Source organism: Leptonychotes weddellii, chromosome 8 (genome assembly GCF_054177405.1).
Source record: "Leptonychotes weddellii isolate Sample4059 chromosome 8, ASM5417740v2, whole genome shotgun sequence".
Classification (NCBI taxonomy): domain Eukaryota; kingdom Metazoa; phylum Chordata; class Mammalia; order Carnivora; family Phocidae; genus Leptonychotes; species Leptonychotes weddellii.
Genome location: NC_138376.1, coordinates 34841617 through 34855502, shown reverse-complemented (window position 1 = coordinate 34855502; position 13886 = coordinate 34841617). Strand labels below are relative to the sequence as shown.

Here is a 13886-nt window from a genome sequence, read left to right as displayed (position 1 = left end):
CCCAAGTTCTTGCTTGTTCTGTTTCTTTGTAATACTATATTATTTATTTTAACTTCCTTAAAGTAAAACATACTCAAACGTGTACAAAGGGTAAATGAGGCCAATTATCAGAAAGTGAGTAAATACATGTAACTGTCACTTTAGAGGAGAGAGAGAAAATATAACATTACCAGTTCTCCAGAAAGATCCTCGGTTCTCTTCCCAAGCACTCCCTCCTCCTTCCGGCTAAAGGGGACTCTGTCCTGACTTGGAATGCAATAGAATAGCTTCCCCTATTTTAAATGTTATCTAAATGATCAATACGACATTTTTTTTAAAGATTTCATTTATTTGTGAGAGAGCATGCAAGAGTGGTGGGGAGGGGCAGAGGGAGAGGGAGAAGCAGAATACCCCCTGAGGTGGGAGGAGGGGGGAAGGCTCAATCCCAGGACCCTGAGATCACGACCTGAGCCCAAGGCAGACGCTTAACCAACTGAGCCACTCAGGTGCCCCAATACGATATACTTTTATGTTTGTTTTTTTTCACTCAAGATTATGTGAGATTCATCCATATTCTTGTGTGTAGCCCTGCTTTATTTCCATTGCTTCATGGAACGACATTATATGAATATACCACAATCTTATTTATGTATTCTAGTTTTGGATATTTTTATCATTTCCAGTTAGATGTTACTATGAATAATGCTGCTATGAGTATTCTTTTACATGTCTTTTGGTGCATATATGTATACATTTTTGTTGGCTATATTCTTTAAATCCACGATTTAGCTAAGTTTTCCCAAAAGCAGAGTCTGAGACACAGGCCTGTATACAGGCAACTTTTGTGTGAATTGATCACCAGAAGTAAGAGTGAGGAACAGGGAGTGAAAGAGCTGCAGAAAAGCCTATACAACTGTAAGTCCAAGGATTGACCACCGTCAGGATTGATTGGGGCTCAGTCCCGCAGCACCTTCAGAGGAGACTTATGAAATAAATCTCAGAACTGTCTGCCTGAGGAATGCAAGAGGGAAGCAAAGCATTTATCCATCAATTTCCCAATCCCGACCCCCTGCCCCGTTAAGAGTGGCCGCATGGGTATGAACTCCACATACTTCTGGGTAGTGCATGCACAAGTATAAAATGTGACCTCATAGGCATGCTGTGCTGTAGTCTCTGGGCCAGGAAGAACGAGGCTAAGCATTTTCAGGTGGCATCTGTGGGAAGTTGGTCTGCGCCAGGATGAAACTGGAGGTAAGGGGTGGGCTGAGTGGATTTGAGACATCAAATGAGTGTCTGATACACCCACGTGTGTATGGATTCTTCATTTTAACCATAAAGGTCATCAGTTCTGTTCATCTATTTGTCTATCCTTGTGTCGACACCATACTGACTTAATTATTACAACTTTATGATAGTTCTTGATGTCTGATGGAGTAAGTCCTATCATGTTATCTTTAAGGTTGTCTTGGCCCTCTTTATTTATTTCTGTATCAATTTGAGTCCGCTTATACAATTCCATAAAAAATAAATAAAACTCTGCTGGAATTGCTTGGATGCAATGACCAGTTTGAGGAGAATTGACATCTTTACAATATTGAATCTTTCAACCTATAAACAGGATACAGCCTTCTACTATTTTGGTCTTTTTTTTTTAAGATTTTATTTATTTGAGAGAGCGAGAAAGAGAGAGAGAGAGAGAGCATGAGTGGGGGGCAGAGGGAGAGGGAGAAGCAGACTCCTGGCTGAGCAGGGAGCCCAATGTGGGGCTCAATCCCAGAACCCCGAGATCATGACCTGAGCCGAAGGAAGACGCTTAACCGACTGAGCCCCCCAGGTGCCTCTATGTTGGTCTTAATTCCACTCGATGCTATAATTTCCTGTGCAAAATTCTGCAGGTATTTTGTTAGACTTAATCCTGAGATATTTCGAAAATGCTTGTCGGTACCAGTATAAACGATACCAGTTTTAAATTTTCATTTTCTGATGATATATAGAAATACACTTGATTTTTCTATATGGACCATATACCCAGCAATTTTGGCAAGCTTCTAGTTTGATTCCTTTGGATTTTCTGTGTATGTAATCATGTCGTCTGTGGATATGACAGTTGTATTATTTTTTGAATCTTATAGGATTCCTTTCTCTTGCATTACTGAGTTGCTCTACCTCCAGTGCAATGTTAAATAAAAGTGATAACAGTGGACAGCCTTGCCTTCTTTCTGATTTTAGGAGAAAAACATTGAGTATCTCACCACTCAGAATATTAGCTGTAGGTTTACTATATTGTTATATTCTGATTCAGTATGACACTAGCTGTAGGCTTACGGCGTATGTACCAGCTTGCAGTTCTCTTCCAGATTTGGTGAGTTGGTTTTTTAAAAAATAATAAATAGGTGTTGAATTTTGGCAATGCTTTTTCCACATCTATTAACATGATCTTGTTTCCCTTATTAATAGAGAGGGTAACACTGATTTTCAAATATCAAACTAATGCTGCACCTCTGGGATAAATCTCACGTGTTTATGTGTATTATCCTTCTACAGTACTGCTAAACTCAATTACGTGTTTTGTTAAAGAATTTTTTTTCATTTAGATATTGTTCTATGGTTTTCTTTAAACATCTTTGTCAGATTTTGGTACCAGTGTTATACTGGCTTCATAAAACCAGTTTGGATATATGTTCCTTTCTTCTCTATTTTCTGTAAGAGTTTGGGTAAAATAATTTCCTCCTTAAATGTGTGATACAAACTAATCAGTGAAACCACTTGGACTTGTGAGTTTTCTCTGTGGGGACGTTTTTGATAACAAATTAATTTTTGTAAAAGACATAAATAAGGCTATTAAGATTTTCTATTTGATTTTGTATCAGTTTTGGTTAAGTTGTATTTTTCAAGGAATTTGTTCATTTTACCTAAATTGTCAAACTTACTGGCATAATATTCTCGATATCCTTTTGATAAAGGTAGGATCTGTAAGTGATGGCCCCTCTTTTATTACTGATCTTGATAAATTTGTGCTATCTCCCTTTTGTTTTTCTTAATCTTATTAGGGGCTTATCAATTTTATTAACACAATACCAAAATTTGGTTTTATTAATTTTATTTGTCTTTTCTATTTCACTGATTCTGATTTATCTTTATTATTTTCTTTCTTTCACTCGCTTTGGATTATTTTCTTCATCTTACTAGCTTTCTAAAGTGGAAGCTTATATCATTGATAGTGAACCTTTTTTTCTCTCAAAGACAAGCATTCAAGGTTATAAATTTCCATCTTAATACTGCATTAGCTGCATTCTACAGAACTTGGTACACCATTTAAAAGTGTATTGTTTAATAGACAAATATTCAAGGCTTCTCTAGATCTTATTGAATCTATTTTAATTCAATTGTGGTCAGAAAACATACTTCATAAGATTGCAATCCTTTGAGATTATTTACTGAGACTTCATTGTCTTGCATATGATCTATCTTCGTGATAATTGTGTGTGCACTTGAAAAGAACATGTCTTCTGCGGTTGGCGCTGTAATCTCTAAATGTTAAGTAAGTGAATGTGGTTGATATCACACTCAGGTCTTCCACATGCTTACTGATTTTTTTCTTGGTCTAGTTGTTGTATCAGTTACTTAAGAGAGGAGCGCAGAACTTGTCAATTTTGTTTATGGAGCCTTTCTTGAGTTCCATCACTTTTTGATTCATGAACTTTTAAGCTCTGCTTTTAAGTCTGAACACTTAGAGCTGTTGTCTTCTTGATATATTGGTCCTTTTATCATTGTGCAATGTCCTTCTCTATCTCTGAAAATTCTTGTCTTGAAGACGACTTTACTCCAGCTTTCTCACGGCTGGTTTGCATGGTGTATCATTTTTCATCCTTTTACTTTCAATCTGCTTTTGTACTTAGAGGATAAACTACAAACAGCTGGCTCTTGTTTTTTCAATCTGACAATCTGCCATTTAATCCAAATGTTGTCCACTTACATTTAGTTATTGATATGGTTGATTTTCCAGTTTGCTTCCCCCCCTTATTCTATATTGGTCTACAGTTTCGTTTTTGGGGTGCTACTTTTATCAGGTTTGATATCCATGTAGTCACCTCAAAAACCCACATTTTTTTTTCTAAAACATGTTTTCTGAGGCAAATGTAACATTGATAATCAAACCTAATGAAGAGGCACTAAAAAAGATTATTGGCTTTTGGGTCTGGACTTTTTTTTGTACAATAGTTTATAATTTGCCCAATCTCTAATTCAGAAATTAGTGTTAGTTTCCTTTCTCTACTGAAATCAATTTTGTTCATTTTTTTCCTAGGAAATTATCCATTTCATCTGTATTTTCAAACTTATTTGTGCCAAACAGTATAATGTAGGCTATTAAGATTTTTAAATGTTCTGCTTCTCTTTTTTTTACATCTGTGTTTTCTCTCCTTCCACATCTCCACCCCTTTTTTGATTATGTTGGCTTCCAGAATTTACAGATGCCATTGGGGGCTCCCTTTTATACGTTTACTCCTGAATCGTGGCCTTCTGATCCCTTTCTTGGTAATTTCTCAATGCCTTAAGCACAGGTCTTTTATACTTTGTCCAGATTTTCTAGTCCTCAGCAAGAGGGTTGAATTCATACGCCACCATTTTACTGAAAACAGAATTTTTACTAATAAAAAAAAAAGGCCTCACAAAAAGTTTGTGTAATTATCTCCTCAGTGGAAAATTCGAACAATGTGTAAGTCAGTACTACTGGGTCTGGGTCTGACCAATAGGAACCATTTTATAGAATGTTTGTATAGTGGGGTTGTCTGGATTTGCTTTGGGGTTAATTTCTATTGATCCTTTCCACCACCCCAGCCTACGAAAGTGAAGTAAGCAAGGTAGAGAAGAAAAGCATGCTGATTCAGATCTTCACCACAGGAGGGCAGTCTGAACTGGAGACATCTGTAAACCACCCTTCTAGCGCGGTCAATGGAGGAGCTCACTAGATGTTTATTGATGGCGGAAATCAGGTTTCTGCAGTCAAGGAGGTAGAAGATATGTGGAAAAACTGGAGGTCTGCCTGGCAGTTTCGCTTGATTTTTGGGTAAAACTCTGCCTTTGCCAGGTCATGTGGCCATGAGACATGAGTCACAGAACTGAGCAGTTTCAACACCAACCACCATCTGCGCACACACACACACACATCCATCCATTAGGATACAGAAATATATATATATATATATATATATATATATATATATACACACACACACGTATTATGATCAGCATGTTTGTGGGCGATATTTTGCCTTAATATCTATTTTTCTTGAAAAATGTTAACTAAACCATTCAAGTAAAGAGAATGTTTACAGAACAATTAAAAATGAAAATCCAAAGGGTTTATGCCAAAAAGCAAACCAGTCTTCTGCAACCTAACTCAACAGGACCCAACAGGTTCATGTGGATTCTCACATGTTCTCTGAAGCAGTGTGTGTGTGTGTGTGTGTGTGTGTGTGTGTGTTGGGGGAAGGGAGGAGGATTGTAATGATACCCAAGTACAGGTAGCAAGGAAGCAGGAGGTTGGGGAAACTTCAGAACCACACGGCCTGGAAAATGGCTCCGTACCCAAGGATTTCAGCAGCAAGAGTCAAACCACGAGTAGACATAATTTGTTGGTATAAAGTTTTACCACTTCTGAGATGCTGCAGAGCTCTCTTCAGAGTAAAGAAAGTACCTTTTCTGTTTTCTCCCACAGTTCCTAACAGTGTTCACTGAGTATGAAATAGGAAATGAATTTATCACACTGCTCTATTTTGTTGAATCTATACTCAGTTAGTATGGCTATTTATAAAACACAGTTTAAATGCTATAATCCTCCCTCACCTCTAGAGTTTTGTAACCTGCTTTTTCCAAACTTCTTCCCTTCTACTGTACACCAATAAATTATAGTTATGGAAGCTCTGCAAAATTTATCTTGGCTTTCTTTGCAATGATGTCCTCATGCTAAATTGTATATTTATACATGGTCTTAAAAATTTGGTTAAATGTTTTATACTTGATCCTGGTTTTTAAAAAATCTGTAATGAATGCCTACATGGATTCTTGAAGTATTACTGGGTCATGTCAACATCTATCACAGTAAGTGTATTTTGCAGGGTGACAAAAAATCAATTAAAATTGCATTCTATATTTAATAATTACAGTAAAAGTATTTTGGTAGATTTTATTCACATAAAATGTTTTAATCATAAGCAAAATCATTAACTATGAATTCAGACATTATAGTCAAAATATATTTTACTTCAACTTAAGGCAATACATACAGATTTCTTTAAAGCATACTCATATCATTTTATTTACACACTATTTTAAGTGACAATAAAATACATACTTTCCATCTTTGTCCTTCATTTATAACTTTATGTATTCACAACGACGTAAAACTCTCCAAATAAAAGGAATTAAATGCCATCATCCTTAAAGCTTACCAGATACGGACAAGAGAGGGAGACTCCCAAGAACAATGCGAAGGCATTTTTAATCTTTTAATGTTCCAAGAATTTATCTTTAAATTCTTATACCAAGCTTAATGAAACAATAACACAAAACCTATAGTACACAGCACTGAAATAATTTATATTAGAATTCTATTGCTGTTTACCAGAAGAACCTGCACATTAATAACAGCAGAACTGTCCTTTATAAGTAAATGCACTTACTCTGAATTCACTCACCAAACTAACAAAAACCACTCAGTAAGTTTTCCTATTACCTTTGACTATCGTTGTCATAAACAGTTAAATGTTTCCTGGAGCCAAATACTTTCCATCACCTAGAAAACATGTCAGGATATTAGCCAATTATTTAACAAAATACATACCAAAATCTCAGTGTAAAAAGCTGGCTTCACTAAAGGATTTTCTCAGTGTACTCAGTGTACTCACTGGCTTTAACAGTGATAATTTTGTAAAGATACAAAGGAATTAACATAAAGTTCAAACTAATAACATATAAATGTCTCTTTGATTAAATAAATACTATTTTCTCCCATCAGCATATATATAAAAAAATTTACAATTTTTAATTAAAGTTAATATTTTGAGAATGGAATGAAAGACAAGACAAAGAGGTAAAAGTCTTGTTCAAAGGGTTAAGACATTAACAGGATATCCCTCCCATTCCATCCCATATGAAATCCAGTCACAGGCTAGATGCTACATATAGATTTCTGAAACTCATAACCACCAATCAAACTAATGTAATAACTAAAACAGCACTGCAAGGACCAAGCTCTACTGAACTAGTATAAAATATCCTGCTACTATTTTAGATACTTCAAAAAGTGTCCACTGTGTTAAATGTGACTGTCCTTTTTTTTTTTAAATGGAAATTGAGACAGAAAGAAATTTTTCTATTATTTTGTTCAGAAAAACAACCTCTAGGGTAACTTTTATGTGAGGAAAAAAATGAAATAAAATTTGTCAAAAAGCAAAATTAACCCTACGGGTTTTATTTCATTTATATACTATGCTATTCTTAATACAGTCAACTTATGACCAATAGCATGAACTATTTATACAGGCTGTAGAAATGCTTCTCAAGAACCCCCAAAACAATAGGTACCGAATCCTCGGATCACAAAATGAGCAGTGACCAAATAGGATGAATTCTATGTCTGATGATTGGCACCATTGTTCTTTACCATCACAGATAATCAACACTTAACTGGGTTGCATATTTATTGTAGATCATTTTTTTTATCTGTAAAACAGTTACCTAGTTTATTTTATACTGTCAAAACTTTAAATATCACACTATTAATTGCTTGCGTCAGGTCCTGATGGATGGTTCCTGAAGCCCATTTTTCCTTTAACAGTTACAATCTTGTCTGCCACAAGTCAGTTTCTGCATATTACTTTTGATTATTAGAAAGTACCACCTAGCAAAGGTAGGATGGCAGTTCTTCACAACAAATCCTTAGCTCTGAACATGTATGTTAAAAAAAATCAGAGCAGGGTAATTACTTCTGTGAACCAAACACTGGAGAAACAGCACGGACAGCACTCAGGCTACAGCATGTTAACAGCGCTGAGAGTTTATTCTGCCGCTTAACACAGGAATAGTGGCAAAGATGCCAAGATACCAAATTCCATTTTAAATTTAAGTACTTATTGCCTAAAAAGTAAGGCATAGACGTCCCAAAGGTAGATACCAAAATCTCTCTTCCTCGTTCTGACCCAACTGAAGCCAGATTCGTATTCAGGTCATACTTTTTTTTTTTTTTTTACAGCACTTGGATATCTCTGGCTACAATAAGCAACATGAGAAAGTAAAACACGGTAACAAAAACTAAGGAACTTTCTTAAGTTATGACTTTAGCTTGCGAGCCATAAGAAAGTAAACAAATATGAAGTGCAAATATACCCTTTGCTGAGAGCCACATTCCGTGGGAATGTGGAAGTCAGCCCACAGACCAGCCACTCTGACCAGACCAGCCGCGCTGACCGCCTCAGTCAGTCACAGGAAGTCTACACATTCATACATGCAAACACACTTATGCACACACACATGCACGTGCACGCACACGCACACACACACACGAATAACTTCCACAATGGCATTAAGCACAGAGAAAAGCAATTCTTTCCATTTTCTTAATTTCTTATTAGCAACAATTTTCAAAAGATATCTTTCCTGACTTCAATAGCTTATGAATCTTAACAAAGACACAATGGTGAAGACTCAAGCTTTGTATCACATGGTCTTTGTTGTGTTTTTTATAATAGCTTTTCTTAAAATAATTTCTTCATATGCTAGATCTGTTTTGCCTGGTTAACCAATTTTATTAACCATCACAGAGGTCTTCCTACGTCACAGGTTTACTTGGGATACAAACTCTATTAAAAGTTATTAAATATAAAAATATAGAAAACTTTTCCTTCCTAATACACAAAATCCACTAAGTGCATAAAGATTTCTGTTGTTTCAGTTACAAATATAAAAATCTATTAGAAAAGCATGCCTACTAAATTTTGATATATTTTTATTTAAAAATGTGTCAAATCGTCATTGCAAAAAAAAAAAAAAAGGCAGAGGCAATATTTTTCATAAAAAAAGTTTCCAGTTAGAGAAATAGTTGGTGTTAACTAATGATTTACTAGCAATTTTTACTATGGTCAGGGTTTTTTGTATTAGCTGATGCACCAAAACAAAGCACAAGGAAAAACATAATAATTCTAGCATACTTGGTCTAAGTTCTTTGTCTTTCAAGGTATGTTTTTCATCGTTAGAACACCATTTCTTGAGTGTATCCTTGGTATTGTGACTAATCAAAGATACTTTATAAACTCCAGCACATGTTACTCAATTAAAGGATCATCATCGTCTTCTTGCAGCTGAAGTCGGGAAAATGGACGGGGTACAGACAGTCTATTCTGCATGATTATAATGAGGCATGTTAGCGTGGTTAAGACCAAGAGCGCACCGATAACAATTCCAATGGCTTCCGGGAGATTAATGCACCACTGGTCAACTAACAAGCACTTAGTATGACCAAAGGTTCCATTATTGGGATGTGGTTTTAATCCCAGAATGTGGCACATCATTGGATAAATATCCACACTGTTAATTGTGCTGTGTTTGTAGCCTTTGTGGAATGCTGGACCGTGGGCAGCTAGAAACGGATGCATACTAGACAAAGAATTATCATAACCATGGTCACCTACTGAAAAAAAGAACAAAATTATGTTAGTTCCTAAAAGAAAGACTGATCTTTCTATTACAAAATAACTTCTTCTAGTGTAAATATACTGATTCTTGCCAGTGTAATTTCCATCCATTAAAATTCTGATTAGCTGGACCAGATGGGGGCCAGAAAGAAAATTTTCTGTTTTGTTCAACTCAGCCACGTCCCCTATTTCACACATATACCCCTTTTCCAAGCGGTCATGACCCGAGGCTTTAAAACTATTTCTCAACCTGATGCACCTATCTGTCAGTGCCAGCCCCACTCATTTCACCCATCAACTTCTAGCACTTTGTGCATGCAAAGAGCACTAGTGCCTAGAAGCGAGCGGCTGGGCTGAGGGTCCTGAATAACTGGGAAGAGCAGAAGTGAGTAAAACCAGTGAATGGGGAAGAAGCGCATCTGCAGCATCAATTGCTCCTATGATAAGAAACAGGATTATATTATACACTCCTGGTTTATTGATAGTGAACGAACCCCTCGACCTCTGGAGGGCCAAGTGAGAATGTTACTGAAGGGGTTCTTGTATTCAATGTGAAGTCTGACCACTTCACCAACTTCTAACTCCAAACTGAACTCACAGAAAAACATGACAGTCCCAGACAGAACCCCAACACCAGATCCTCAGTTTTTAGCTTTATTTTGGCAAATATTCCCTTTTAGGGTACGCCTGTTGCATTGATAAGCTCCTGCTTTCATATGAAGTGCAAGTGACTGAGTGGTGAGTGTACCAGTTTGTGCCATATTCTCCCTTAATTTCATGTCTGAAATATTTCATAACAGAAATAATGAATGTGATCAACATAATTAACAGAATATATAACTTTATATAGACTTTATAATTTCAATAATGTAAAAACATACATGTATATGTAATAGAAAAAAGTTTAGAAGGGGGGAACTCCGTACCTCTGTATTGATTTTTTTTCTCTTTTCTAAACTTTTCTGTGTTTTCTAAGTTTTCAACAGTGAGTATATAAGTATAAATAACATATAAATTCCATTAACCTTTAGTCTTATCCTTGTCTGAAGCTTCTGATTTGCTATAGATCAGGGATCTGCACACTATAGCCCGGGGCCAAATTCAGCCCTCTACCTGTTTTTGTAAACAAAGTTTCATTTCAACACCCCCACAACAGTTTGCTTACATAATGTCCACTGCTGCTTTTCCACTACAAGGCAGAACTGAGTGAGACAGAAACCAGCCGGCCTATAAAGCCTAACATATTTACTATCTGGCCTTTTACAGAAAAAGTGTTCTGACTCCTGCTACAGACTATAAAATCAGTTTTGTTTTTTGTTTTCTTTAAAGTACTCAAATTGAATTTAACATATGGATAAATAAGCTTCGGTTCGGGGGGAATCCGTAACTCCCCCCTCTATATCTCCTCAGCTCTAGGAGAGGTTTTGATACACCTGTTCCGGTTTTTGCCCAGTGTTCCAAATAGCTAGCACTCAGGTAAATGATTTCATCACTGGGGAAAGACCTGGGTTACCTGGACAATGCTTTTTAACACATACAAAATTTTAAAAAAAGCATTTGAACTATCAAGTCTCTCCCCTTTTATTTTCTTTACTTCTCTCTCATTTTCTACAAATCAAGAGAACCAACCTTGAAAAGTTGCTGACAGTAACTGCAGTGTGGGTAAGAAAGTAAAACTATACCTTTGTCCTTAAGGTCACCCGCCCTCCTCATCTAAGGGTAAACTGTGCTTAAAAATTGCTATTGAATGAAAACCTGAGAATTAATCCAGTCAAAAAGTGAACTGATTAGACAGTGTTAATATCTCTAAATCAAAGTACACTGTTAACAGAACAGTGTCACAATGTGTGATTTATCCCCAGAATACAACAGAAATATCCTAAATACTTACATTTTGGTAATGATTTATTTAACACAATTGTCCAGCCTTCATCAGCAACCAAAATAATAGGCTGAATTCGATCATTATGTTGGTAATGAAATCTGGCAGGAATGTCTTCTTTGAGATAAACATTCATGTGAGGGTTACAGACTTTCAGTTTGTGATAAACCTCTGTTGTATCTGGAAGAAAAAGGAAATAGTAAAGGAAAAAAGTCATGATTGGCTGATAAGGAAAAAAAATACTTCTAACTAGAATAACTGGAAACAAATCCTGAACAATGTCATCTATTAAATCACTTTTAATTTCTTAAAAAAAAAACAGCAATAATTATGTGACACTGTTGGACGGACACACACACACACACACACACACACACACACACACCCCTACCTTTCCAAGCATTCACATGTCTCTTTTTCATTTTGTGATTCTCTCTGGTGGAGTTTTATACAAAAGGGGACATTTTCATGTGTAGCTTCCTAAGTAAATATAAACGAATTATATATTGCTGCTAACTACTAATTCTAAGATCAATAGATGAACAGTACATCTCACACAAAAATCCAAGATGTTTTTTAAGGATAAAAATTTCCTTTTTCCATTAGTGTGAATAATTAAGAAATATACCAAAAAGCAAGGAAGTAATCTCTTTGAACATGAACCTTAGGCTAACTGCTTAAAGACTTGTTACTTAAGGGGGGAAAACATTTAATCCCATTCCGAGTAAGAATATATGGTACTGCACTACAAAAAGCCAGAGCTGTATTCTTTTACAAAACCCTCCCTCCTCATTCAATTGCTCCCTTCAAACATCCCTCAGCTAAAAGGTTACTTACTTATTTTGGGAAGTATAGCAGCAACTGGAGTCAAATCTATAAGAGTGTAGCTTGAATGATCAATGCAGAGATCCAAGTTTATCAGTTTGTCCTTAGAGCACTGGGTCATCCCATGATCACTTGTAATGATCACATTGAGATTCTCCCACAGTCCTAGCACCTTGAGTTTGTGGACTAGCTCACCAATAAGGTCATCTACTTCTTTCAACACTCTGTACATGTTTTCTTTATCTTCGGGTCCATATTTGTGGCCACCTGCATCTGGTTCTTCCCAATAGAGTGTTGCAAAGGTAACTGGTGGGTTCGAATTCATCAGCCACATGGTAATATTATTTAGTCTCTCCTCAAATGACACTGAAGAGCTGTAATTCATAAAATAGGAAGGTGTGGTATTGTGAATGGGTACGTCTGTTCCAGGCCACATAGCAGCGGCACTTGATCTGTTTTCCTGAAGCTGATTGGTCACCCAAATAGGTACTGCCTCATTCCACCAAAAAGGATCCTTGTCATCAAAGTCAGAAAAATGTTTCTTTGTGATTACATCATACATGGAATTTGCCACGATGCCATGGCTTTCTTCATACAAGCCTGTCACAATACTGTAGTGGTTTGGAAATGTTTTTGTGATAAAGACATTTTTAACATGCTCTACCAGGACTCCTTCTTTGATAAAATTCTGGAGATGAGGAAATTCATAGTTCTGTAGATAGTCAGCTCTGAAACCATCAAAGGATACCAGTAGTAACTTGGGTGGCAGGTTACGGGAAGAGTCACCTCTATAACCAGTTATAAGTCCAGAAAATAGAAGTATTACTAACAACTTCATAATGAATGTGTTGAAGGAGAGCAATCAGGGTTCCTAAAATATAAAAACACAGTTCATAAGTGGTAGTGCTGTTGTGATTTGGATTAAGTTTCAGAAGTTCAATGACTGAGCCACCCAGGTGCCCCTAAGTTTCAGAAGTTTAGCCATCAGGAGAAGAGAAGCAAAATTTATAAACTTTTTATATGCCAGCTTTAACTTAAAATTAAGTAAGGTCATTTACTGAAAGATAACTGAATAAAGCTAAAATTGAAAAAAACAAAAAACAAAAATTGTCTTTACTTGTCCAATTTCCTATTTATACATGTCCTGCCCCATCCTTCATGCTCTGAAGGGGGTATGGGCCATTCTTATACGCCACAGAAACACTCCTGTTTGTTGCCTTGCTTTTCTGTAGTAGCAGAAGTTATTCTAAAGACTTAATAAGAACAGGGGTGCCAGGCTGGTTCTGTCAGTGCACAAGCAACTCTTGATCTCAGGGTGTAAGTTCGCACCCATGTTGGCTGTAGAGATTACTTAAAAAGAAAATCTTTGGGCGCCTGGGTGGCTCAGTTGGTTAAGCAACTGCCTTTGGCTCAGGTCATGATCCTGGAGTCCCGGGATTGAGTCCCGCATCGGGCTCCCTGCTCGGCGAGGAGCCTGCTTCTCCCTCTGACCCTGCCCCCTCTCATGT

General features: G+C 36.6%; 1 protein-coding gene across 2 annotated transcripts in view; it reads right to left on the bottom strand.

The window, feature by feature from the left end:
- Positions 1 to 6152: 6152 nt before the first annotated feature.
- ENPP4 (ectonucleotide pyrophosphatase/phosphodiesterase 4) overlaps positions 6153 to 13886 on the bottom strand; it is a 15977-nt gene continuing 8243 nt past the window's right edge. For both annotated transcript variants that reach the window (XM_081828371.1, XM_081828372.1), the window contains exons 2-4: positions 12391 to 13249; positions 11563 to 11733; positions 6153 to 9667 (exon numbers count right to left, since the gene is read on the bottom strand). In XM_081828371.1, the coding sequence (XP_081684497.1) occupies positions 9303 to 9667; positions 11563 to 11733; positions 12391 to 13216 (1362 nt within the window). In that variant the 5' untranslated portion in view covers positions 13217 to 13249 and the 3' untranslated portion in view covers positions 6153 to 9302. The remainder of the gene's footprint in view (positions 9668 to 11562; positions 11734 to 12390; positions 13250 to 13886) is intronic.